This window comes from Sparus aurata, chromosome 23 (assembly GCF_900880675.1).
Source record: "Sparus aurata chromosome 23, fSpaAur1.1, whole genome shotgun sequence".
In the NCBI taxonomy this organism is placed as follows: Eukaryota; Metazoa; Chordata; class Actinopteri; order Spariformes; family Sparidae; genus Sparus; species Sparus aurata.
The window spans coordinates 26397036-26420425 of NC_044209.1; the positions used below are offsets into that span (position 1 = coordinate 26397036).

At 43.9% G+C, this 23390-nt stretch overlaps 2 protein-coding genes across 5 annotated transcripts in view; one reads left to right on the plus strand and one right to left on the minus strand.

Moving 5' to 3' along the window:
- LOC115575433 (brain-specific angiogenesis inhibitor 1-associated protein 2-like) overlaps positions 1 to 3898 on the plus strand; it is a 68972-nt gene extending 65074 nt beyond the window's left edge. The window contains exons 14-15 of one of the 2 annotated variants that reach the window (XM_030407508.1): positions 823 to 865; positions 1390 to 3898. In XM_030407508.1, coding sequence (XP_030263368.1) covers positions 823 to 850 — 28 coding nt within the window. In that variant the 3' untranslated portion in view covers positions 851 to 865; positions 1390 to 3898. The remainder of the gene's footprint in view (positions 1 to 822; positions 866 to 1389) is intronic. The other variant, XM_030407506.1, reaches the window with a different exon arrangement.
- A 93-nt stretch (positions 3899 to 3991) lies between these two features.
- The window catches only part of aatka (apoptosis-associated tyrosine kinase a), a 41370-nt gene continuing 21971 nt past the window's right edge, over positions 3992 to 23390 (minus strand). Inside the window, exons 3-15 of one of the 3 annotated variants that reach the window (XR_003982664.1) lie at positions 21160 to 21301; positions 16420 to 16499; positions 15130 to 15248; positions 14902 to 14989; positions 14635 to 14768; positions 13354 to 13438; positions 13126 to 13247; positions 12717 to 12866; positions 11270 to 11581; positions 8200 to 10873; positions 7912 to 8105; positions 7632 to 7835; positions 3992 to 7511 (exon numbers count right to left, since the gene is read on the minus strand). Coding sequence is in view for 1 of the 3 variants with exons in the window: in XM_030407503.1 (XP_030263363.1) it covers positions 7483 to 7511; positions 7632 to 7835; positions 7912 to 7988; positions 8035 to 8105; positions 8200 to 11581; positions 12717 to 12866; positions 13126 to 13247; positions 13354 to 13438; positions 14635 to 14768; positions 14902 to 14989; positions 15130 to 15248; positions 16420 to 16499; positions 21160 to 21301 (4683 nt within the window). In the remaining 2 variants the exon portion in view is untranslated. Of the gene's footprint in view, positions 7512 to 7631; positions 7836 to 7911; positions 8106 to 8199; positions 11582 to 12716; positions 12867 to 13125; positions 13248 to 13353; positions 13439 to 14634; positions 14769 to 14901; positions 14990 to 15129; positions 15249 to 16419; positions 16500 to 16910; positions 17664 to 21159; positions 21302 to 23390 lie in introns of those variants that run through there. The other 2 variants (XM_030407503.1, XR_003982663.1) reach the window with 2 other exon arrangements.

Consider the following 23390-nt stretch of genomic DNA (forward strand, 5'->3'; position numbering starts at 1 on the left):
GGTGGAGAGTGAACTCTGTTATAACGCTGTTGTGACTCATTGTGGACAGTTTATAAACAAATGATCAAAATCAGAACCCGGCGCCTACGTTACCCACAATGCAACTGACCGCAGCCACTTCCTCTGGAGCCACAAAAGGCTTTTTTTGCTGCTCACATGTTCAGTAGTATTTCCCCCCCGAGACCTTGAATCACACTTTTTAATGTGTAAAATTGACAGAGTTGCCCTTTAATTCCTTATCTCGAAACGTTCCACCCTTGTTTGAATCATTTCCAGCAGCATGCACACTTCATCACTCATCCCCCCCAATAACAACACCCACAGCATCTGTGTCGCTCTCTGTGTCACTGTGGTAAAAAAAAATAGACTCAGTGTGTGTGCGTGTGTGTGTGTGTGTGTGTGTGTGTGGATCTGAACTCTGCCTGCTCCTCTTTTATTTCATTGGTTGTATTTTAAGTTGTGGCTTGTGTCTTGAGTTGTACTCCGGTGACAGTTTTGATATCGAATGCGTTTTTAGCCGACCGACCTGCCTGTTGATTGTGTTGCATTAACATCACACACACACACACACACACACACACACACACACACACACACACACACACACACACAGGAATCGAACAGGACAGTTTTTTTTTACAGCATGTCGAGCATGAAGTGTGTTACTTTCTCCATCCCATCATCTCGGTTACCAGTTTCTATATATCAACCTTACAGTATGTGTCATCTTGCACCAGACTAACCAGCTGTGTTTGTAACAAAAGAATGTGAGCCATGCATGACCTGAGAGATTCAAACCCAAAGGTTCTCTTTACCTTCCAGTTTGGGTCCAGAATTGTCCCGGTTCTGAGGGAACAGGACCTCCGTAAGTCACCCCCATTGCCTTTCAGCCAAGCCAATCTCTTTTTCTTTTTTTTTACCTTTCTCTCTATTTCTGCCTGGTTCGCTCTGCTGTCATCGGCTGTCTGTGCTGCAGTGGGATGCTGGGAATCATTCGCTGGTCTTTTCTGTCCTCTGGCCTCGGCGGACGTGGCAAACATTTGTCAAGTCCGGCGGGCCTCGAGGGGGGGGGTTGTAAAAACAATTCAAATTTCTTTTTCTTTTACAACACCACACAGAGAAGACACTAACCCTGCATGCGTTGCTTCTTTGCGAGCTGCTTTTTGTTTCCTCATCCTGAAAGTTTTTCTCGCTACATGCTTGCTACGACTCACAGTAGAACCCCTCGCAGCTGTTTGCTCAGCTTTAATGCAAGAATCAGAACTTTAAAAGGAAGGATGATTTCTTTTGGGTGTGGTCACGTTAAGTTCACCTCCTTTTTTTGTGTGTGTGTCACGTGTTCAACCTAACTGTCGCTGTTCCCTGTCTCACCCCTCCTTCTCCCCGCAGTGACCGTTCCTTGGAGGTCTACCTCCGGCCCACCTTCATTGACGACCGATCTGCACCCATCTTCTACTAGCGGCCTGCTGTCCCCCTTCCCCCCACGTTTGTCCACTAATGGGCCCTCTTGACTGGAAGAAAATGTCTAACATTGTCACGTTTGTACCGGTGTTGTGTTGTCACAAGAGGGCCCAGAAGTGCGACTAGCGGGGGAATATAAAAAAAAAAAAAAAATCACCTCAAGGAACATGTTACACTACTAAGAGTTTTAGTTTCTTCGCCGTGGGGGAATTCGCTCAGAGAGAATTCTCCGGTTTATGATGTTTTTCTTCGCAAACGCTTCCACAGTCGTCGAGCGCCTCACAGCCTGAGCGCTCGAGTGTGACAGTAGATTTTTATTAGTTATTTAGATCCCGCACAGTTGTGGATAAGGTATGGCTGATAGGTTTTTACTAGTGATGCCGTCACATTATTATTTATCTGCACTTCTACTATGGGACTCTTCTTTTCTTAAACAACAAAAAAACAAAAAAACAAACACTGTAAATTTCCTTTTGAGGATTATTTAATTATTAAGTGAGGCTTGAGGGTGAACAGAAGACAGTCGGGTGACATGACGTCTTCAGTGTGTGCGACAGTGATGCACCGAAGACGACGTGTAGATCGGATCCTGCCGCGGATAGCCAGAGCTGGACAGCCGTCGAGTGAACTGTAATTCTGCTTTTGTTAAGTGATATATAGTACCTATATTTACTAGTGGTGATACAGTATACCCATGTTGTCAATGTGGGAACTGTGCCTTCTACTTTTCTTGTTTTGTTTTGTTTTTTTTTTAAACATAGCATGGTCTGATGTCGCCATGTTGTTCCTACCACATCAGGGTTCACGTTGCTCCAGGGTTATCGCTGCAGCCGACCAATCATGTTTTGGAATTTCGTAGTTTTGCAACTTGCGGATGGAAAAAGAACGGAGAGAAAGTTTTCCTTTCCAACACTTTGTTAACCCTCAAAGACCGGGAACTATTCTAGGGAGGGCGCCTGACTCTCGTTTTATTTATTTTGTGTTTCCTGCCCTGCTGTAGCATCATGTGATTCAGGATGTACACTAAGTTTCAGTGTAGCTCATTTAAAAATCCCAGTGCTGTATTTGCTTGGATGAATGGATGAATCTGTTTTGAACACAGACTGAACCTCAGGAAGTTTTGAGTTTTTTTTAAAGATGTATTTGGAAGTTTTAGACTTCCATAATAATTATTTTCTACCCCTGATTGTTCCTAAGCAAGTTTCAGCCAGTAATTATGATTTTAGCCTTAGTTTTCCAGTTTTGAAATCAGGTTATCCTATATTTGATTTACTGGTAGAGGACAGGAATGTAGATTATCCCAAGCAAAGCAAACTTTTTTGACTTTTTGTGACATTGGCCCAGAGGAAGAGACTACGTGGGTTTCTTTTTAGGAATCGTGCAGCAGAACATGTTTACTATCGATCTCCTGAATGTCCTAACACACTGAGAAACTCCACTTCACTCTACTTATTAGAGCGTATGGAAAGGATGAGTGGTTCAAAAGTTACAAATCATTTTGGAACAATACATTTTGTAGCCGGTGGTCGCTGTTTGGGGTCTTTGAGTGTTACAAATGTGAAAGGATCTCTTTTTAACCCAGAGCATCTTTTCCTTAAACCTATGAATCACAATATGTTCCAAACAGGGAAGTCTCTCCTGCTCTCCTGAGTAAAGAGTTCTGGTTGAAGCGACGATCCTGGTGCAACAACAGAGATGTTCCGGAAAAACAGCGACGAGATCGGATCCAACCTTAAACACACGCTTCACGCAGCAGCGACCTAATCATGTTGTAAACTGGTTTGAGGGCATATGTATCACAATTCAACCTGTATTTTTGATATTCCTGAAAATATGTTTGATTATTTTGGTTTGTTTTTTTTTTTGCTTAGCACGCTCCAAGAACACTGCAACTGAAATAACAGGAGAATATTTTGACCTGCTTCTCTTTCCTGCTCTCTAAATGTCAGAAAATATCTACGCTGCCAGATAGCCAAGAAGTGCATACATAATGGGGCTTCTCTTTTTTTTTTTTTTTATAAATATATATACTCAGCTTTGAGGGAGTGGTAGCTTATCAGATAAGGTACAGTATTATCACGGCTTATGATCATTTCTCAGTATTACACGCTCATCTGGGAGGAAGGCTTGCAGCAGAGGCATTTATCTAAAGTCTGGAGAGACGTTGAAACTGTGTGCGATGGAAGAAAGCAATAATGTGTGTGGCTGTGTGAATGAGTTCAAAATGCCTCTTAGACTGCAGGAAATCAAGAGTGACATCGCGATGAGTCCTTTTACACTGAGTGACATGATCAGGCTTTTACTACACGGCGCATTTTTTACTTTTATATAGCTTCCCATCTCATGTTTGTCCCTGTTTGTATTATATCTGTACTGTACAGAAAGTGCATATAAATTATCATGTCCGAAATAAATCGAAAAATGGGCACAAACGTCATCCTTTTTTATGTGTTTTTGTTTCGTGTCTGTGCGTGTTTTTTCCTTTTCTTTCCGTTGACATCGACGCAGATCAACACATCACAGACACAAGAAGGGAAAAAAGTATTTGGATTTATTTGTTTGGGATAGTACAATAGCAATGAGTGTGGGGAGGAGGAGGAAGAGGAGGGTGGAAACAGCAATGTTTGTTACTACCGGTGCACGGAACAGCCCGCCTCACCTTCTCCTTAAGGTGTCTGCCATTTTTTTTTCAGCCAACAAGGCTTTGAAATATCTCTTTGGCAAATTTGAGTAGAGCGAGAGAGAGACTGTCATCCTGGATTGCATCTTCTTTTTTTTCTTCTTCAAATCGTACAAAAATACTAGCGACGTTTTCTCTTCTTGCAAGAACTTAAAAGGCAAGGTGAGAGGAAACAGAATTGGCACTTTTGAGCTACAGAAGGACAGAGAGGGGGAGGGAGCTGTCGATACAGCAGTAGTAATTCAAGTCAAGCTACCTGCTACATGTTGAGAAAAACATTCATACAATATGTGAGATAGGTCATCTTTTAAATGTCTTGTTTTCTTTTGTTGTTTTTGTACACCTCAGACCCGGGCATTCAGCACAAATGTAATACATCGTGTATGAGAATATGGACGATACCGAGACGTAGAAAAAGATGCACTGAAGATGACACGGACATTCAACATTTATGACTGAATTAGTGTGGAAACACCTCTCTATCCCCTTTGGTGTCATTCTATTGCTGATGAAATGTAATAAAAGACAAAAAAAAAGAAAAAAGCTAAGATGCCACAACGAGAGTGAACCTGTAGCCGGCACTGTGGACACGAATGAGGAACCGCACATGTTTTAATTGTTTCATTCCAGGATGGGGGAGATGAAGCGTGTCTACAAATAAAAAAAAGACCCAGATCGGCTATACAAAGCGCTTCAGACGGATACGGGAGGTTGATCGTTAACCAGAGTGAGTGGCGGTGAGAGTTCAGGGAGTGACGACACCTCGGTTGTTATTGGTTTTCGATATGACTGGATTAAGTTTCAGCACCGCCATCTTCAAACACCACCAGAACCAGAACCAGCACCACCCACAGCTGTTAAATACGAAATAAAATAAATTCAGATTGTTTGGGATTCCACTTCAGCTTCTTATGCGACAATCAACCGGACATTGTTCTCTGGCTCCACCAATCAGAGCTCTAACAGTCTTTCTTTTCTTTTTTTCTTTTCCTTTTACATACACTGGATCAATGGTAAGCAGATGAACCAAGGCAGCCAATGAGAGGAGCAGCTATGAAGCCCGTCGTTTCACCATGTTTTTCTCCTTTTTATCATTTATTTTCACAAACACTTTGAAACAAGGAACATAAATAAAATTTGCTTTTTAACATGAATATTAGTAGCATACCTCTCCTAAACATGTACGGACCAAAACTACTGAAATGAATAATAAATTAATTAATCAATTAATAAGTATGCACAAAAAATAAATGAAGGCATACATTTTTCAATTTATTTAATTTGTAATAATTCAGCTATTTATTTACTTTCCCATTTTTGTGCCATTTAATTCATAAATGTATTCATTTTTTACATGTATGTATTTATGTATTTATTTATGTATTTATTCATGTAGGGCTACTATTTAGCTAAATGCAAAAGGGAAAATAACAGAAATAAATATGTAAAAAATGAATAAATACAATTGAAAATTCAGTTGGAACGTAAATAAATAGGGGGAATCAATACAAAGGTAAATAAATCCAGAAGCAAATTAAAACAGAAATATCAATTTATGTCACATTTTATAGTTTAATCAATGCCCGCATTTGTTTTAATATAATTTATTGGGTATTTAATAGCATGCAGTGTATTTATTGAGACATTTAATTCTTTCTATTTCTTAATTCTTTATTCTTTTTTAATTTGGCAGTTTAATTTTTTAACTCTCAGTACATATTGTTCATCCTTACGTAACAGAACACACATCTACTTGTGTTTTTAGAGTCTGAAGAACTCTAAACGTTATCGTTCTGAGTCAGAATTTGTTCTGCATTGTCAAACGAGGTCTTGCTCATAACTAATTCAATAGCAGCTTGACACACAGTTTGAACCCAAAAAGGTTCAACTTGTGAATTAATTATGAGCGAGACCTCACTTAAGGATGAGGAACAACACTTGAAATGTTATAAAGGGAGAATTTCTTGTGGTATTCCCGATTTATAAGGCTCAAACTGAGCAAAGCACAATAAGTTAATAATTCATGTACAACAAATTCCTTATTGCCTAGTAGCTTTTGAATAGTCGTGCAGAATAAGGCCCTAAAATGCTCTTTATAACGAGTAATAAAGAGACAATATGCTACTAATATGAATGCTGATAAGCAAATGGTTAATATGTGTTTCCTTGTCTAAAGAGTTATTTTCTTTTAAATTCACAAACTAGGTCACCAACTACGGAAGCCCTGAGGGTCAAGGGAGACATTTATTTTTTTCTGGTGCTCCATTTTCTAAGTTCGTGAAAATGGAGTGAAAAAAAGCTATTTTCACAATGAAACATTTTTTCTCACGTGTCAAGACGAGTTAAAAAAAACATATTTTTTCTCTGTGTTTGAAACCAAGTGAAAAATATATTAACTAAGGCTCAAGTGTTGTTTCTTTCTGTAATACTATTTTCACCAAAAGAGGCAGAAGTGCACCACTCATGTCCTAAATAAGATGAAAAGCCACCATGTTCGTCCCTCTCTGCACTCCAAACCCAACAAGCATCTGTTAGCAGGTTTTGTAACATGAAAATGAAAAAACTTTTTTTTTATCCTGTTACACACGAAAACATTTTTGAACGTATTAAATGGAGCACTAGAAAAAAACAAAATTCTCATATGCTTATCAGGGGCAAATGAAAGATTGTTTTTTTTATTTGTTGAGACGAGTAAAAAAAAAATTAAGTGAGAAACTCTTTTCGACAGATGAAAAACACATTGTTTTCACTCTGTGAAACAAATGAAAAATAAAAAAAAATGTTATTTTAGTCGTATCAACACATGAAAAAAAAAGTTATCGAAAAAATGGTTCTGACGACCTTTTTTTATGTACTCGTGAAAAAAAATTCTCTACTCGTCTCGACACATCGCAAAAAAAATTGAACTTAGAATAGTAGCACCAGAATTAAAAATAAATCTTCCTTTCCCCTCAGGACTTCCATAACCAACAGAAACTGATGTTGCATTGAAAAAAGAAGTTATTGTCATATAGTGTTAATAAAACTAAAATACTGATGGTTTCTATTCCTGCAAACAAATTCATTAGATTTTGACTCCACTCTCCTCATTGTCTCCATCAGGTTGCCATTCCAACATCTTAAAAACATCTTTCATCAAATAAAATAAAAAGAAAGTGTGCAAATCATTGAGGGTCTTCCACTGCAGTATGAGGCACTGTCTCATAAAGGGTCACCAGGGTCAGATGCCCCAAATGTCGATAAAAATAAAACTCTGTAAAACATCTAGATATAATAATGCTGCTTTTCTGTGTTGAGAAGGACCAGGACTCATCCTCCTCCGGTCGGGGCCGAGGGGGCGCTCAATCTTTTGGACTATCTTCACTGTTCTCTGTTGGAAAGAATCAATTGGAAATAAGTTCTCCTTCTACGTATACAGCGAACAACAGAATTTGATTAATGCAAAGAGCATGAAAAACCATTCTGTGTGTGACAGGTGGTTAATACGGACCTGTTGCTGAGCCCGTGTGGGGGTCGGAGACATGTGTGATAGAGAACCGTGAGACCATAAAACGGTTAAGTGCTACAGCTGCAGGTTTGGGAGCCTCCGGACTGTTGGAGGTGGATGAAGGTGAGGACGGGGGCTCGGGGTTGGTGTCGGGTGAGGACGGGCGGGGTTCAAATGAGAGGTCATCTTTCCACTCACAACCTCCACCTGAATTCACACAAGCAATTACATTTACTTAGATTAAACCAACTTTGATTATCCTGCGTGGTGTTTTACAACTCACCCTCTACCGAGTTGCTCCCATCTGTTCCTTCAGAAACGCAGAATGTTTCACAGGATTGCGCTTCGAGCTCAGCTTCGAGTTCAGGGTCGGGTTGCAGCTGCTGGTCGGAGTTTTTTTTCCTCTGAGGATTCCTGCTCATTGGCCTCAGTTTCTACGGAGAAGGTGTAGTCGACCAGCTCTCCTGTGGGGCTCTCCTGGAAGTCAGAAACAGAAACACATCCCTCACATACGCTGAAGTAATCAAATAATCTCATCGACAAAACAAAACAAAAAAAAAACCTGTCATACCTGGTCAAAAAGGAACACCGTAACATCGTCGAAAAAGGACACCGCTTTTTTCTTCCTCTCCAGCTCGTCACAGAAGGACTCCGTGATCAGGGTTGGCATCTTCAGGAGGCTGCGGAGGTGTCTCGCCCTGCTGCAGTCGCTCACCACCACCGGCACTGTGGTGAAATCCTCCTCGCTCTCCTCGCTGTCTTCATCTTGGATGTTGTAGGTCCTCAGCTCTTCATCCGACTCGCTGTCATCTGAGTCATCCTCGTCCTCCGCCTCCTCCAGCGGAGCTCTCACTTCCTCGCCGCACAGCTCCAGCAATGACGAGGAGGTCGACAGGTCAGCGGGGCCGTTGGATTCCTCACACAGACTGTCCTGTGAGTCACATTCCTCCGCGTCTATGTCCTCGAAATCTTCCTCATTTATTCTCACCGCCTCCCTCCTGTCCTCCGTCTCTTCCTGGACGTGATTGAACTCCGGCAGCTCTTCCTCCTCTGTCGTTCCATTTTCGTTTTCTTTGGGGGCCTCGTCTCTGTAGTCGGTTAAGGTGGAGTCAGAATTCAAAGACTGGACCGGGGAGTAATCTTCTGCTCTTCTGTTCCCCTCCTCGTGGTTTCCTGAGGCCTCCTGGACAGTGGAAGAGGGTTCAGACCCGATGGAGGAGCCGAGCTCCGAGGAAGGCTCCTCTCCCGAGTGCTCGTTCTCCAACCCGAGATCATCATCTGCTGGGGCGGACTCTTTGGTCAGGCAGCCACCCATCTGCGGAGGAAAGGGTGAGAGCATAGACAGCCCGGGGGTGGGAAGGGGATGGGGGGAACTGGGGTCAGCCTCTGAGAGATTCACCAAAACACAACTTTTGATGAGTCTCAGATTTGTTAGATGGTCGTCGCTGTTGAACTGCCTTTTGACGGAGTCGTCACCTCTGATGGAGCTCAGATTCTCAGCAGTGAAATCACTTGGATAGAATTTACTGCCCTCCTCTTGAGGGCTCCTCTCATTTTCAGGATCATAGTCTGAGAAATATGCCGAGTCCCTGTAAGGGTTCTTATCAGTCAGACCCTTCAACTGGAGCTCTGAGTTGTTTGTGGAAGTGCAGATCCCTTGGCCTAAACCCACCTGCACAACTAGTTCAGGTTCTCCACCCAACCTGGGGCTCCTCTCACCACCCAGGGGATCTCCGAGCTCTTTGAAGAGAAACTCTGGAGATTCGTTGTTCTCTGTGTCGTAGCCACTGTCCAGGGATTTGGGTAGGAGGGGGGTATTGAAGGGATCGGGGCTGAAGGCCTGATCACAGGTGCTTGCCATCGACGAGGACAGGTTCAGGGTGTCCACAGACTCGGGAGTTCTCTCTTGAGTCTTCACCGGACTCAGTTCTTCCTCCTCCACCTCAGCGTAGTCCAGGTTGAAATCAGCAAAGATCCCCGATGTGATATCTGTGATGTCGTCGTCATCGTCCTCGCTGTAGTCACCGAGCTCAACCAGGCTGACGCTGGAGTTCCTGACCCCGACTCCACTGTCCAACGATCTGTTGCTTTCTGACGTCTCTGGGTAGCTTCGCCTTTTGTCTCCGAGACCAACCGAGATTCCTGTTGAAACCCCCTCCCAGATGTTACCCCTCTGCTTGACCGTCTGGGGATCCTTGAAAGAAGACGGGGACTTAATATAGTTCGCCTCGGGTATCATCTGAGGCTCAGAGTACAGTCTATCCCCGTGAAGCGATAATTGATTTTCATATTTTCCCTCTAGTTTTCCACCCTCCGTCCCTCTGGCATTGACACTTGAGCTGGTGAGCGAATCAAAACTTCTTAGATTCTCTGCAGATAAGTTCCGTTCCACTTGAGTGGCAGATTCCTCTCCTTCTCTGTGATGCAGGTGAATGTATGAACCCAATTCAGCGGGCTTGCTAGCAGCGTTATGACCAGAATCTCCTCCTTCTGCTTCCAAGGTGCCACAAGACCTGGAGCTCTGGAAGGTTCTGGTGGTGGCCTTGGTTAAAGACCATAATTCTGTTGTGTTAGAGTGATCAGCATATTGGAGGTCCAGATAGCAGTCATGCCCACTGCCTGCCTGCCTGCTGTCGAAGCTAAGGCTGTTGTTGTTTGCCGAATGGTTTGAGGTCCAGTTTGTGGCCTCTGCTTCAGAGAAAAGGTCATCCTCGATGTCTTCTCCTCTCCGCTGGCCCACCAGCAGGCCGTCGTCCGTCCCTACGTCGATGCTAATGTGGTTAACAATGGGTATCGTCTTTCTGAGGGGATCCATTATATTATGATAGCTCTCACTAACTGTGCTGCGACCTGTGCTCGCTTCAAGGTAGGGATCGCAGAACCCTAAGCTGGGGCTGCTCACTGCTTGCGACAAACTGCGCGGGTTTTCTAAAAGTCCTGCCGGATGGACAAGGTTTGATCTGGACTCTGGCGTTGTATCCAGCTCAGACAGACAGGAGTGGCGCCGCGTCTTGTATGCCGACGACTGCTCACAGTAGACCGCGTCGTCCTGGCTGGATGAGAAGCAGTTGTGGGAGCGGCCTAACTTTACAGGACTGGTGCAGGATGTGTGTCTCAGCAGCGGCTCCATGGTGAGTTGGACGGTGGGGCTTGAGTCCGAGTCGTAGGCGGGAGACTTGATGTTGTCAGCAGTTGCCCAGTAAGTACTGGGCTGTGCCGTGGAAGACCCGGTCCGACTCTCGGAGGACAACCTGCTGCTGCCGGCCTCCACCCCTGGGCTGTAGTCCACCACGCTGTCATCCAGGTTTATGTTACACTCGACTGGTTCCTCTATACGAATGTAGTACTCACTGCTGACTGAGGGGCTGTGGGCACTCAACACCGGGACCACACCCGGGTGTTCGGGTTCATAGTAGGACGGGGATATGCCCGAGGTCAGGCTGTCAGTCTTGCAGCCCCCTGAGCTGCTCCTTTTACTGGAATAGTAGATATCCTGGTAATGTGGGTTCCCCTGGCCCAGCGGCCCACTGGTGGAGGAGGAGCAGTAGGGCTGCTCAGCGCGGGCCTGCTCCCACTTGTACTCAAAGTTGAGCCCGTGGCTGGTCTCTGTGACGGTGAGGAGGTCGTCCCCGGTGTCGGAGTGGAAGCTGTCGGAGAAGTGCTCCAGGAGAGGGAAGGAGGACGAGGCAGAGGAGGCCAGCTCCACCGCCTGAGTTTGCTCTGCGCCACTGTCGTCAGCTGAGGCGGGTGTGGGGGTCAGGAGCAGGGTGGTGGATGTCGCCGTGTGGGAGGTGCTGCCCAGCAGGTTGGGTCTCAAGGCGTTCCAACGTTGTTCGAAGTCTTCCTCGGCCTCGCTGGAGCCTTTGGCACACAAGTATGTGACCAGAAGGTGGACTTCCTCGCTGCTGGGCCTCAGCTCGGGCTGCAGCCAGCAGAACTGCATCACTTCATACCTGGACAGAAGTGACAGAAAGGAAAGAAAGAATCGGAGTCAAAGTGAAGTCCCAAAAGTTATAATTAGGTTATTCTCCGAGTGTTTGCATCAGTTAGCTCAGATGGACTTAATGATGTCTTTAGGGGACAAAAATACACAGTGTTCTTCTTGGAAATATCAACCAAGCAGATGTCTGCTTTCTCTCAAACATAATGGAACTAGGTGGCACTTCAGTGTGCTCGGAGTGCCTGAAAAACACATTTGAAAAAGTGGGTATGATTTCTGGAGACAGAAATGGCCGCTGAGTGTTTTCAAATGTGCTTTTTAGGCACTCGGAGAACCACAAGACACGTGGCACCTAGTTCCAGACACACACCTCGACGGCTGATAAATCCTAAACTCTGCAACTCACACCAGAAACATCATCGATGGATAAATAGTTTTAAAGGAAAGAGGAAAAATCTGTGTTTCTGATTTGGGGAGGAACTGTACCTTTTTTTTTAAATGAGGAGAGAAAAGGGCAGAAGCTAAAGAATCAATTCTAGACTAACAACAAGGCAATTTAGAATAAGAAACCTTTGAAGTCAGCACTTTCTACAACAGTCTTGTTCCGTGCACCAGCCAAAGACGTACAGAGTATATGAAAGGGGTGCAGTGCAGATGCTGACATAGTTAGAGGATGTTTACATTCCTCCCTGTGTGTGTGTGTGTGTGTGTGTGTGTGTGTGTGTGTGTGTGTGTGTGTGTGTGTGTGTGTGTGTGCTGCCGGTACCAAGTTTAATTTAATTTAGCGACGAACAATTTTGAAGAATAAAAAAATAAAAGCCATATTTGGCAGGCTTCCCGGGTAGAGATGAATGAGGTGATTCAACTCCGGTCGATGCCAAGGGGATCATAAAGAATAGGGAGAGTATTGATCATGTGCCCTCGCTAGCAAAGAGAAATATGGCCACAGTGGACTGGTGCACCATCACGGGCAGAAACCCGATTTTAAACACACGGCGCGCAGAAATTAATTGGACAGGGAGGCCTGAAGTCTTAGTAACGTCTCAAATGGATCGTATGTGGTATAAAGATATATGACATTTTGAGTATGAACCTGCCCGAGTGTATGCACAGTATGTCCGCCTGAGTGTGTGGTATGCAGGTCTCACCAGCGCTCAGCCAGAGGGAACTGCAGCTGGGGTTTGGGTAGTTTGAGCTGCTGCTCTTTCACAGCGTATGTCAGCACCTGTCTGTCAGAATAGTGTCGGTACGGCTGGTTTCCCAGCTCCAACAGCTCCCACACAGTCACCCCCAACGACCTGGAGCAGGAGAAGAAATCATTAAGTGTGTTCACCCCTCATATCTGAGACGTGTTATGTCGCAAGTATCTTTGTGCTATTTCCTGAAAATAACAAAAGCAGAGGAGTGCCCGGGAAAACACAACACGAGCCATCAAACTGGAAGAAACAGTCACAACCCGTACATATAATCAAATTGAGTATTTTGTTCCCATTAAGACATTTTCTTTTTTTGTTAAAGTTAAAGTATTTCCTGTTTTTCTCTCTTGAATCATCTCACCAGATGTTGCTGGATTTGGTTTGGTCCACGACCAGCAGGTTACCGTGGACCTCGTCTATGAGCTCAGGTGCAATCCAGCGCAGGGGAACCCAGATCTGGTCTTGTGTTATGTAGTAGTCATCCTATAGAAAGACAACAACAACAAACAACAAACAACACACGTGAGCACTGACCGGGCGGTGCGGTAAAAGCTAGTAAAATATTAAAATGATGGTGTGACGGTCTGACCTTGTATCGGCTGTGAGAGAGGCCGTAGTCTCCGATCTTAACTGACATTTCTGAAGTCAGCAGGCAGTTTCGCAAAGCCAGGTCGCTGTCAAAGCAGAGGAACGTGTCATCAGCACAACTGAGCTGCACAAACACACCCGTAATACTCATGTTCTCAATCAGCTTCTTCTTATTTTCTCATAGTTTTTCTTTTGTCTCTGTTCTTCACAGTGGTTTGAAGTTAGTTCGGCTCAGTTGAGAGAAAGTTTTCGAAACATTGGGATCAAAATTTGGCGGTATATGTTGGATTGTTTGGTTATTTTGTCAGGCCGCTCTTGATCAAACCACAACTGACCTGCAGCCTGACGGATGCTGCTGAAGAGTAAAAACACAATATTCTCATAAACCCAGAATATTTACATAAATACACTTTTTTTTGCAGTGATCCCTCAAATATGTTTATTAAACACTGGTGACAAAGATACGTAAAATTCGTAAGATTCGTTTAAAACCAAACTTTATCGTTCAAAATGACATGAAGGAAATTTTAAACTGATAATAAATTACTGAAAGCAGGTTTAAACGTACGTTTTTAAATATTGGTGTAGATTTTATGACCAATATTTATAATGTATTCCCACAGCATAATCAGTATATTATCTATATAATAGTATAGTATAGTTATTTTAGTAATACTTCATATATAAAATACTGTCAATGAATAGATGTCACTTCATTGTGATTATCCTGTTCTCATCTGAGCATGTAAAGACACTGGGGCTGCGATTAATGATTATTTTCATTATCAGTTAATCTGAGTGTAGAAAAAAGTCAATATGTTGTGAAAAAAAGCACATCAAAGTTTCCCAGAGCCAAAAGTACGGTCTCCAAATTCTTTTGGCCAACCAACAGTATAAAAACCCAAAGAATCTTCATTTCAATCCTCAAATTGATCAAATTATCAAAAAAAACATTGACAACTTACACCTTTCAATCAAATAATCGACACTAAAACACACCGGTTCAGTCGAACCAGGTCACTTTGTTCAGTCTCACCTCCTCCATAAACAGGAAGCTCTCTCTCCTTGCAGCCACCACATGACTGCGTCACAGCGAGAGGGGTTCAACCCCCGCAACAAAATCACTGATGCTGGAGTTTGTGACAACTACTCAGGCAGCACCAGGATGTTGTTGCAGGGAGAGACCAGCGGGGGGCGCAAAGAGCATTCAAGTGGACCCGTCCTTCCTAGAACATCAATATTGATGAAGGTAAATGGAGCTGAACTGACTGACATGCTGTACCTGTGTATGAAGTTGTATTTGTGGAGGTGCAGCAGCCCTGAGGCAATGTCACACGCCATCCTCTGGAGGATCAGAGGGTCAGGAGTCTCGGAGTCGGCCACCCGACAGCTGCGCAGGTAGCTCTTCAGATCACCCTGAGGAGGAGAAGGCAAGCAAGGTCGCTCTGACTTATGAATAGTAAAACAAAACAATGCACAAAGACAAGACGCAATGAGGTGCGTGGGAAGAGCGCAATGAACAGAGTTTGATTATTAAAGCGTGACCCACCAGAGGGCAGAACTCCATGACCAGCAGATAAGGAGTGACCTCTGAGCATTGTGCCAGGCACTGCAGGAGGGCAGGGTGCTGCAGGGTTCTGGCAGAGGAAACAGTGGGAATGAACGCACAAAGACTGAACATACAACAACTAATACGATCATTCATTTACGTTGATTTATGCTATATGATGGGCTACAGAGCTGTGCTATGTGATCTCTGATGTCTTTGTGAACTGACCGGTATGGCTGCACCTCCTCCAGGAACTGCATCTGATCCTGGACACTGGCGCTGGCCTTCAGCTCCTTTACCACCACCTGGGTGGTGCTGAGGCCCGCATTGACTTCGCCCAGCAGAACCTGAGACGTATACAGAAGAAGATCAAACTCGAGGGATGTGGACAAGCTGTGTCTGAAACGCAACATATCTACAAAACATGTCATATCACATTCATATTACATGTACGTGAGCTGACTGTAATATATGAAGGTGGTCATATCACAGCTGATCAAGCAAGAGACCACCTTTGAGACAGCAGTCACAAGAATAAATGTTGGAAACCTACGTTGAAACTTTACATTTCTTTATGTTGCAACTCTGTGTGTTTCCTTAGATTTACTTTTCTGTTTTTATCTTCTTGTTTAGGCACAAAAACACTTGTTTAGGGTTTAAAAAAGATCATGTTTTGGCTCAATATACTTGCTTTCGTCGCCACAAACACAACGGGAAATTTCCCAACTGTTTGCCAATGTATTCGTTTTTTTGTCGCCTTGAATACTGCTGGAAATTATCCTGAGGTCTCCCTAAAAATATCCAGTGATCTCCCACTTACAAATGTTAAAACACATTCTCAAACGGTGGTCACTGGCTTCACAGCCTTCTCAGCTCTAACTCAAACACCATCCCCTCCCCTGCCAGATCTGACAGTCTACAACGGGATGTGAAACGTTTTGTAGAGATGTCGATATCGTATGTAGCCTGCAACACGTACAAATGTCTGTGGTTTGCAAAAACGTACGCAAAAAGGTATTTTAAGCCAAAATGTGACTGTTGCTTTAGACTAACAAAGGGGTTTTTAGTGCCTTAATCTAAGCAGACAATAACACAACATAAAATTGATAAAGAAAAGTTCAAAATATCCCTGGTTTCTGATTGGGTTGTGCAGACAGCACAGCAACAAACAGCAACAACATGCAGATACAAACTAACTAGAAATCATTTACACTGGTGTGTGAGCACATCATATAATGTATGGTAAAATTGTGTGGAATTTACTGTGACTGTGAATTTCGACTCCTCTCCCATGATTTTCAACACCCTGACACAAGTGCCAAAGATTAGACTCGCCAGAATGAGATCATCATCACATTACACTCGCATTCCTCACAGTAGAAAGCACATCGGAGTACAGTAAGTACAGTAAGGACAGATGCAGTAGAATTGGTAATAAAGAGTACAAAAGTAGCATCTCCGGACTAAAAAAATGTGTGATTGTGTGTTTTTCCAAAGAAACACTAAGGCTTGTCTTACCTTGCCGAACCAGCCATGTCCAATCTCCTTTAGATACAGCAGACTATGGCGGCCGAGGTCTGATGATTTCAGCAGCTGGACTGGAGAGGAGTGGTGAGAAAGACATGAGACTACTCTTAGACATGAGGAAAAGAGACTGTTGTGGTTGGAAAGGATTGATTAAGAGAAACGAAACGACAGATTTCTATAAAAAGAAAGGCTTTCAACATAATGAGCAGAGTAAATGAAGTAAAAATGGTCGGGACTTGATTAGAAATGGAGCCCGAGAGGGCAGAGAAACATCACAGACGGAGTTAAGACGAGGATCAAAGTGGAAACTCCTCTCAGCCAAACAAAAAAAGTACATTTTCCTAAATCAAAAGCCTCATTTACTAAAGAGGAGACTGTCTGAAAGCAAACAAACCCAACTTGTAACCTGCTACAAAGACGCTCATCACCCTCACACACACATTCACTGCGGAGAAACTAAAGTCGTGCTCAAGTTCAAATACCTCCATGGATCCTCATGTTTCAGGAATGGACGTGATGAAGGTGAGCAGAAAGAGGATGATGCTGACGGAGCAGTGGAGCGGCCAGCCACTCTGAGCACCGTGACAGGGACTGAGTCCGAGCCCCAGGCGGGGACCAAGTGCTGGTTCAGAGTGTGAGAACCGAAAACCCGTGGCCCCAGCCGCGACCCCAGGCGTCTTAGCCTCATTGTGTGTATATGAGCGGGAGCCCACAGCCTCAGTGTGTGTGTGTGTGAGAGAGAGCCTCGGCAGGATTTAACCCTCCGAGCCCTCGCGCAGCTGAACAAGCTCGCCAGGCCGCCTCTCCCCGTCTGCACCGGGCTCATCCTCCAACTGGGAGACACACAAACACACATACTGTCCTCTTCTGGAGCTCTCCAGCTGTCGCGCAAACACCGAAATCCGTCTAGTTCCTATACGGGCGACTTTTAAATCTACAGTAAACTGAGCGAGGTGGAAAACTTCTCACGGTTGCGACTCAACCGACCAATCTGCCGCCGGTCCTCCGCGGGACGACTTCTGCCCTGGCCGCTGAGATGTCCTGGTCATGTATCACGCCTGATGTGACCATCACGCATGTCGGTAGTGTGCCGTTTGACGCGCCAGCTCTGTGTGCAGCTTCAAGACACCCAGTAGTGACATAAGGCCCACATAATGCCCCCCTGTCACCCCTGGACAGCAGCATTCCTCAGCCAAACGGGGCACAAACACTGCTCTGTCAGATGCAGAAAAGACCTCTGTCATACACACTCACCACCCCTATCTCCAGCCTCCCCTCCCCACTCTTAGGTCCTGGTGCATGCCACCACCCTTCCCCTGTCTCTCCTCATCCTGTCACAGACCCCTCACTGTATTCGGACCATAATGCCAGTCCTCCACTGGTGCGTTCCACGGACGTTTCAGCCCGGCCTCATGCTCGCCCACTGCCCAGCCGGCCTAAATCAGGGCCATTGTTTGGCCTCGCTCACTCGCACACTCACGCTGCGTCTCCTGGTACCAGTGCACCAAACACACACACACAAGCGCGCAAACACTCATGCAGACACACACAAGGCCCATTCTCCACTGGAACGCTGGGCAGAGGTTGTCACGGTGATAACAGACCCACACTCATCCCATCCCCCTCCGACTCAGAGAGAGAGAGAGAGAAATTAAGAAGTGGTATTATTCCAAATGTGGAATGTGTGAGTGTGCATTCCCGTCCCACTCATGGCATTCCCGGAGACGATGGTGGAATGAAGCGCGCACAATCACTCCACACACACACACATATACACAACACACTTTTGATGCATCCAGCCCCTGCGTTGGGTTTGAAAGCTTTACATGACCTCTTGAATAAAAGATTAGAGCAACAAGTGAAAGGCGGGACTGTCAGATCAGTGACAAACGTTGTCCTGTATGTTCACACAGATGTGTAAGTGATGCTTGGCTCATATAAAAAAACGCCATTCATGGTTTGAGTATCAGCTACATAACTGGTGTGTCTGTTCAACATGCAATTACTGGGCTCAGTTTCATTGTGTGCATGTCAGTGTGGGGGAGGGTAATAGAAGACATGTGCCTGATGTCAAAGCTAGGGTTGGTGTGGTTTTAAAGAAGATTTTTTTTGTTATATTTCTAAGAAATCTCTAAATACTCCAACAGCAATCAATGAATCAAATGCTCGACAAAAAAAGAGGAAAAACACAGTAACTGTTGGTGTTGCCTGCACAGACTGGGGTTTTCAACATGGCTTGAACGATGTATTGCTAAAGCTATTAGCGAGCTAGTTGCAGAAGAATGGCAGAGAAAGTGCAGGTAAAATTTCCAAATGTTAACATGCTAGCTTGAGGGCAGCAAGTACTAGCATTATCCATGTTTGTTGTTTCCGTTAATTATAATAATGTTAGCCGTTAGCCTGTTGATCAGCAGCTAACCTAGTTAGCACAAAGCACACAGCCCCTAAACTGGAGAACAGGTGCGCTGCAGCGGCAGAGAAGGATTGTTGTTCTGCAGCTAAATCAGTAGCACAAAGCACACAGCCCCTGAGCCAAGAACACAGCCACTACGGCAGGAACAGCCTCGTTCAGCAGCTAACCTAGTTAGCACAAAGCACACAGCCCCTAAACTGGAGAACAGGTGTGCTTCAGTGGCAGAGAAGGACTGTTGTTCTGCAGCTAAATCAGTAGCACAAAGCACACAGCCCCTGAACCGAGAACACAGCCGCTACAGCAGAAACAGCCTCGTTCAGCAGCTAACCTAGTTAGCACAAAGCACACACCCACAGCAGGAACAGTAACTGCAGTGCTGGGCAGCTAAATTGCTTTAAATAAATGATAGATATGTTTTTCATGTATTTAACGGACTAAAGAAGCTAAGTAGGCGTAGTCAGGTCATGGGCTGGCTCTAGAGGGAGGCCTGAGCGGGATTCTTTTCAGATGGAAACTTTCAACATTCAGCTTGTGCTGGTTTCTTCAATCTTACAACCCCAACTTAAATATGCTGCTCAGTTCCTGACCCGCACTTTATTGAATTATCCGTTTATTCCTGTCATTTCCTTTTCTCTCAATCCGCCAATTAGTCAGATACTAGCAAAGCAATCAAAAGGCTGCCACAGTTATACAATCCCAACACTTCCAATGGCCAAGTGTGCACAATATATATATATATATATATACACACGTAAAGAGCTTTATATACTGAGTCAACATATTTAACTGTGTGTACATAAGGATGGCGAATAAGTAGGAGACCATTCTCTCTCCGACTCAGTGAAAGGAGACCATTTATCCATTCCTCGCCCTGCAACACCTGGACCAATCATACAGCCGTAGCTATGGAAGACAGAGCGGAGGCTGGTGATTGGCTGCGAGCCTGAGGCTGCCTTGTCCAATCATTGCTGGAGCTCACATCCTAGGATGCTGAGCCCCAACTCACCTCCCTTCTGGCTGCGCATAGTGCAGCGCAGACAGCCGGTGTGAGTCATGCAGGGAGAGGCATTTTGAGCACCCAGGATCTGGTTTACACTGAGATTCACACACACGCACACGCACACACACACACACACACTACATACATGAACATACACATTCTGACAGGCTGGCGGTGAGACAGGGTGACCTGAAGAAAAACAAACAGCTTGTGACGCTGATGGGAAGGATCACGGATACGGAATACAAATTAAACACACCAGTATATTTTGGACGTGTGCTGATGTTGGATTATGTAAGATTCACAAACAACAAATGTGTTTTTAGATTCATGATGATGTAACTTAGCATTTACAAACACACACCAGGAATAATGTACACTGCGGTTAGGTCAGATTCCCATACAGTGTGCACGGCAGCACTGCAGTAGGTTGGTATGTAAATGGATTACACAATGGACAGATGTCCATCCCCTTAACGAGAGAGATGGCAAGAAAAAAGAGACACACACTGCAAGATAACACATGAAAGAGTGCGTGTCTGTTCCAGCTATGGTTGGCAGAATCTGCTCAGTTTTATCTCTTCCAAATCAACAAAGTGAGTAATGTCCGCCATGTGCTCCACAGGAGTCACAACCTTTCCTTATGATACGTCAGTGTGGCAGAAATACACTCTTTTAAATGAGCTGCAAACTAAAACTGACTGTGGAGATATAATGTAGGAGAATATAGAAGAAATGAAAGAAAAAATCCCAGTTTAGGATAACGTTTGAGATTTTGTATTTTTGATTTAGCATTTTTTTCTGACTCTATTCGGGATCCTGATCCTATTTTGAAATATTCTTCAGTTTGGAAGGTTTTGCAAGAGCAGACTCCAATCCTAAATTAAGAGTCCTGATGTTTGGATGGCTTAGGGACTAGACTCTGGCTGAAATTCAAAAAAGAGCACCAGTGTTAGCCTGTTACAGAAGCTAGCACTGATGCTAGCCTGTTGAAAAAGCTTTCATGTTAGCCTGTTAGCTTTATATTAATTTTCATGGACCATGTTTAAAAAGGTATATATATATATATCTTAGCCCTCCTCCACCAACACACATCAGAGATAAACCTGAATGCCTGTATGTTCTTGTTCATTATTATATAGCAAGCTGTTGTCATGGATACAGGCATGCCAGGAAGAGATGCTGACTGAAGAATTGAGTTTAAAGTTTTTATTTCTGTGTAGGAACAGGAAGACTTTTTGTCTTTGTCATGAGGCCACTGCACGGTCATCAAGTGTTAAGAGGTGTTTTGCGTTCATGGTGTCGTGTAGTTTCTTACTGGATCGGCCCGGCTGTTTGGAGACAGGCAGGGAGACCTCCGTGAGGGGAAGGATGTAGACCTCGGGGCCGTTCTGGGAGGAAGGCGAGGCCAGGGCGGAGAGATCTGCCTGGTACTCCTCTCCCTCGGTGTTTTCAAACTCCTGGTGCAAAGACACACGCTGGGATTAGTCATCCACTCGCAGCCATCCGAACACTGAGATAGTGGGAGACAATGGCTCAACTGTGAAGGCATTCAAATGCACCGAGGCACGCCCACCTAGCCATATACATAAGTCATGTACATTGTGGGGCTGCATTGTGCGAGTCACTGTGAAGACGCTGTAGGGGGAGGCACGCTAATGTGCGTGTTCAAACTGTAAACACAAAGACTTCATTCTTTCCTTTCTTTCTGCCTCATATACACTCACATATACAAACAAAGGTTCATTAGACAGCACTTTGCATATGTGATATACTCTAGTATAGTACAAGTCTTTTGCTTTTTACTTGGATCGTGTAAGAAACATAGTTTGGCATTTACTTTAACCCGCGAGGACTTCTTGTTCTCGAAGGGCGAGCTAGTTTTGGAAACAACATCACAACTTGCATCATAAATATCTGAGAGGAGCAGCGGTGAGCGACATGGTTTTAAATTGTGCCGGTGCATCTGTCAGTGTTTTTCTCATCTTCGTGGTCCTGAAAAATTATTTATTACCTGCTCTGTATTTTGATGAATGATAATTACAGGACCAGAACTGTTTGTTTAACGTTCACAGCGCAGTGTTGCTGCAAAATATGTCCCCTAACTGCAGACTCACCACTTCCAGGTTCTGCGTGTGTACTTCAGTATTTCCATTTTGCAGAACTTCATACTTCTGCTCGACTACATCTCAAAAGGCAAATATTATCCTTTTTATTCCGCTCTATTTATCCGACAGCTTCAGTTGCCAGTTTCTTTTCAGATTTCACACCATTTCTGCCCAGTGAAAATAAAGTATCACCGGATGTGTTGAATGTTTGTGATGAAGTCTGGAAAATGCATCGTCAGGAAAGCTGAACACATACTCTTTGGTACATTTTTGAATATGGTGGTGTTGGTATTAGTTGTTTTACCTCAGAAATCTCAAGACTTCTTCCCCCACTGCTGCTAAGTATGGAGGACTAAAAGTGCCATAATTAATAATAAATATACACCATTAAATAATTAATTAAATGTGTCATTAATTCATCTAAAAAAATTCATTTTATGTGACATGTATAATTATTTAACTTTTTAATTAATTATTTCATGGTCCTGTGTTGCAGCGCTTCAAGAATTTATTTTATCCGTCAAACTCGCACATCAAAGTCGGTGGGCGGATCCCAACACCTGATTGGTTACCCTGCACATAAAGTCAAGGCAAAATGATTCCAGATAATAGATTGATGGAATCAAAACAAAACTTTATTGGCAACCAGTAAAATGTTTTAAAAAGACTTCTTCTACTTCTTTCGGTTTCAAGACTTGCACATCAAAGTCAGTGGGCGGGGCTAATGCAAATTTAGTCTATTAATTATTTGTTTGTTTATTTAAAAGGGACAATGCACATCAATTGACATTTTCAGTTTACACTCAAAATGTAAATATGCCAGAGTAAGCAAGAAAGCTAATTTTCGTCAGTAGTGCCTTGGCAGGTCAACACATCATCACATTACATTAGTGGGAAAGAAAAGAAAGAAAAAAAAAAAAATACAAAAATAAAAAATAAATAATACATTGGTTTGGTCTCAAGTCTTGAAACCGAAAGAAGTAGAAGAAGTCTTTTTAAAACATTTTAGTGGTTGCCAATAAAGTTTTGTTTGATTGAATCAATCTATTATCTGGAATCACTTTACCTTGACTTTACGTGCAGGGTAACCAATCAGGTGTTAGGATCCGCCCACCGACTTTGATGGGCCAGTCTGACAGATAAAATAAAGTCACGAAGCGCTGCAACACAGTACCATAAAATAATTAATTAATTAGTGAAATAATTATATATGCTTATATGATTAATGACACATTTAATTAATTATTTAATGGTGTATTTATTTATTTAATTATGGCGCTTTTAGTCCTCCGTAACAAAGATGATGAGGACGAGAGGGAGTGGAAAACAGTGACCCTCTCTGTTTCCACCCCTGCGCATCATATCACACCTCCTCTGTTATGTTTGTCTGTTTTTATCCCTTCTGCCCTTCTTTCTGCCCCCATCCATTATTGCTGCCCGG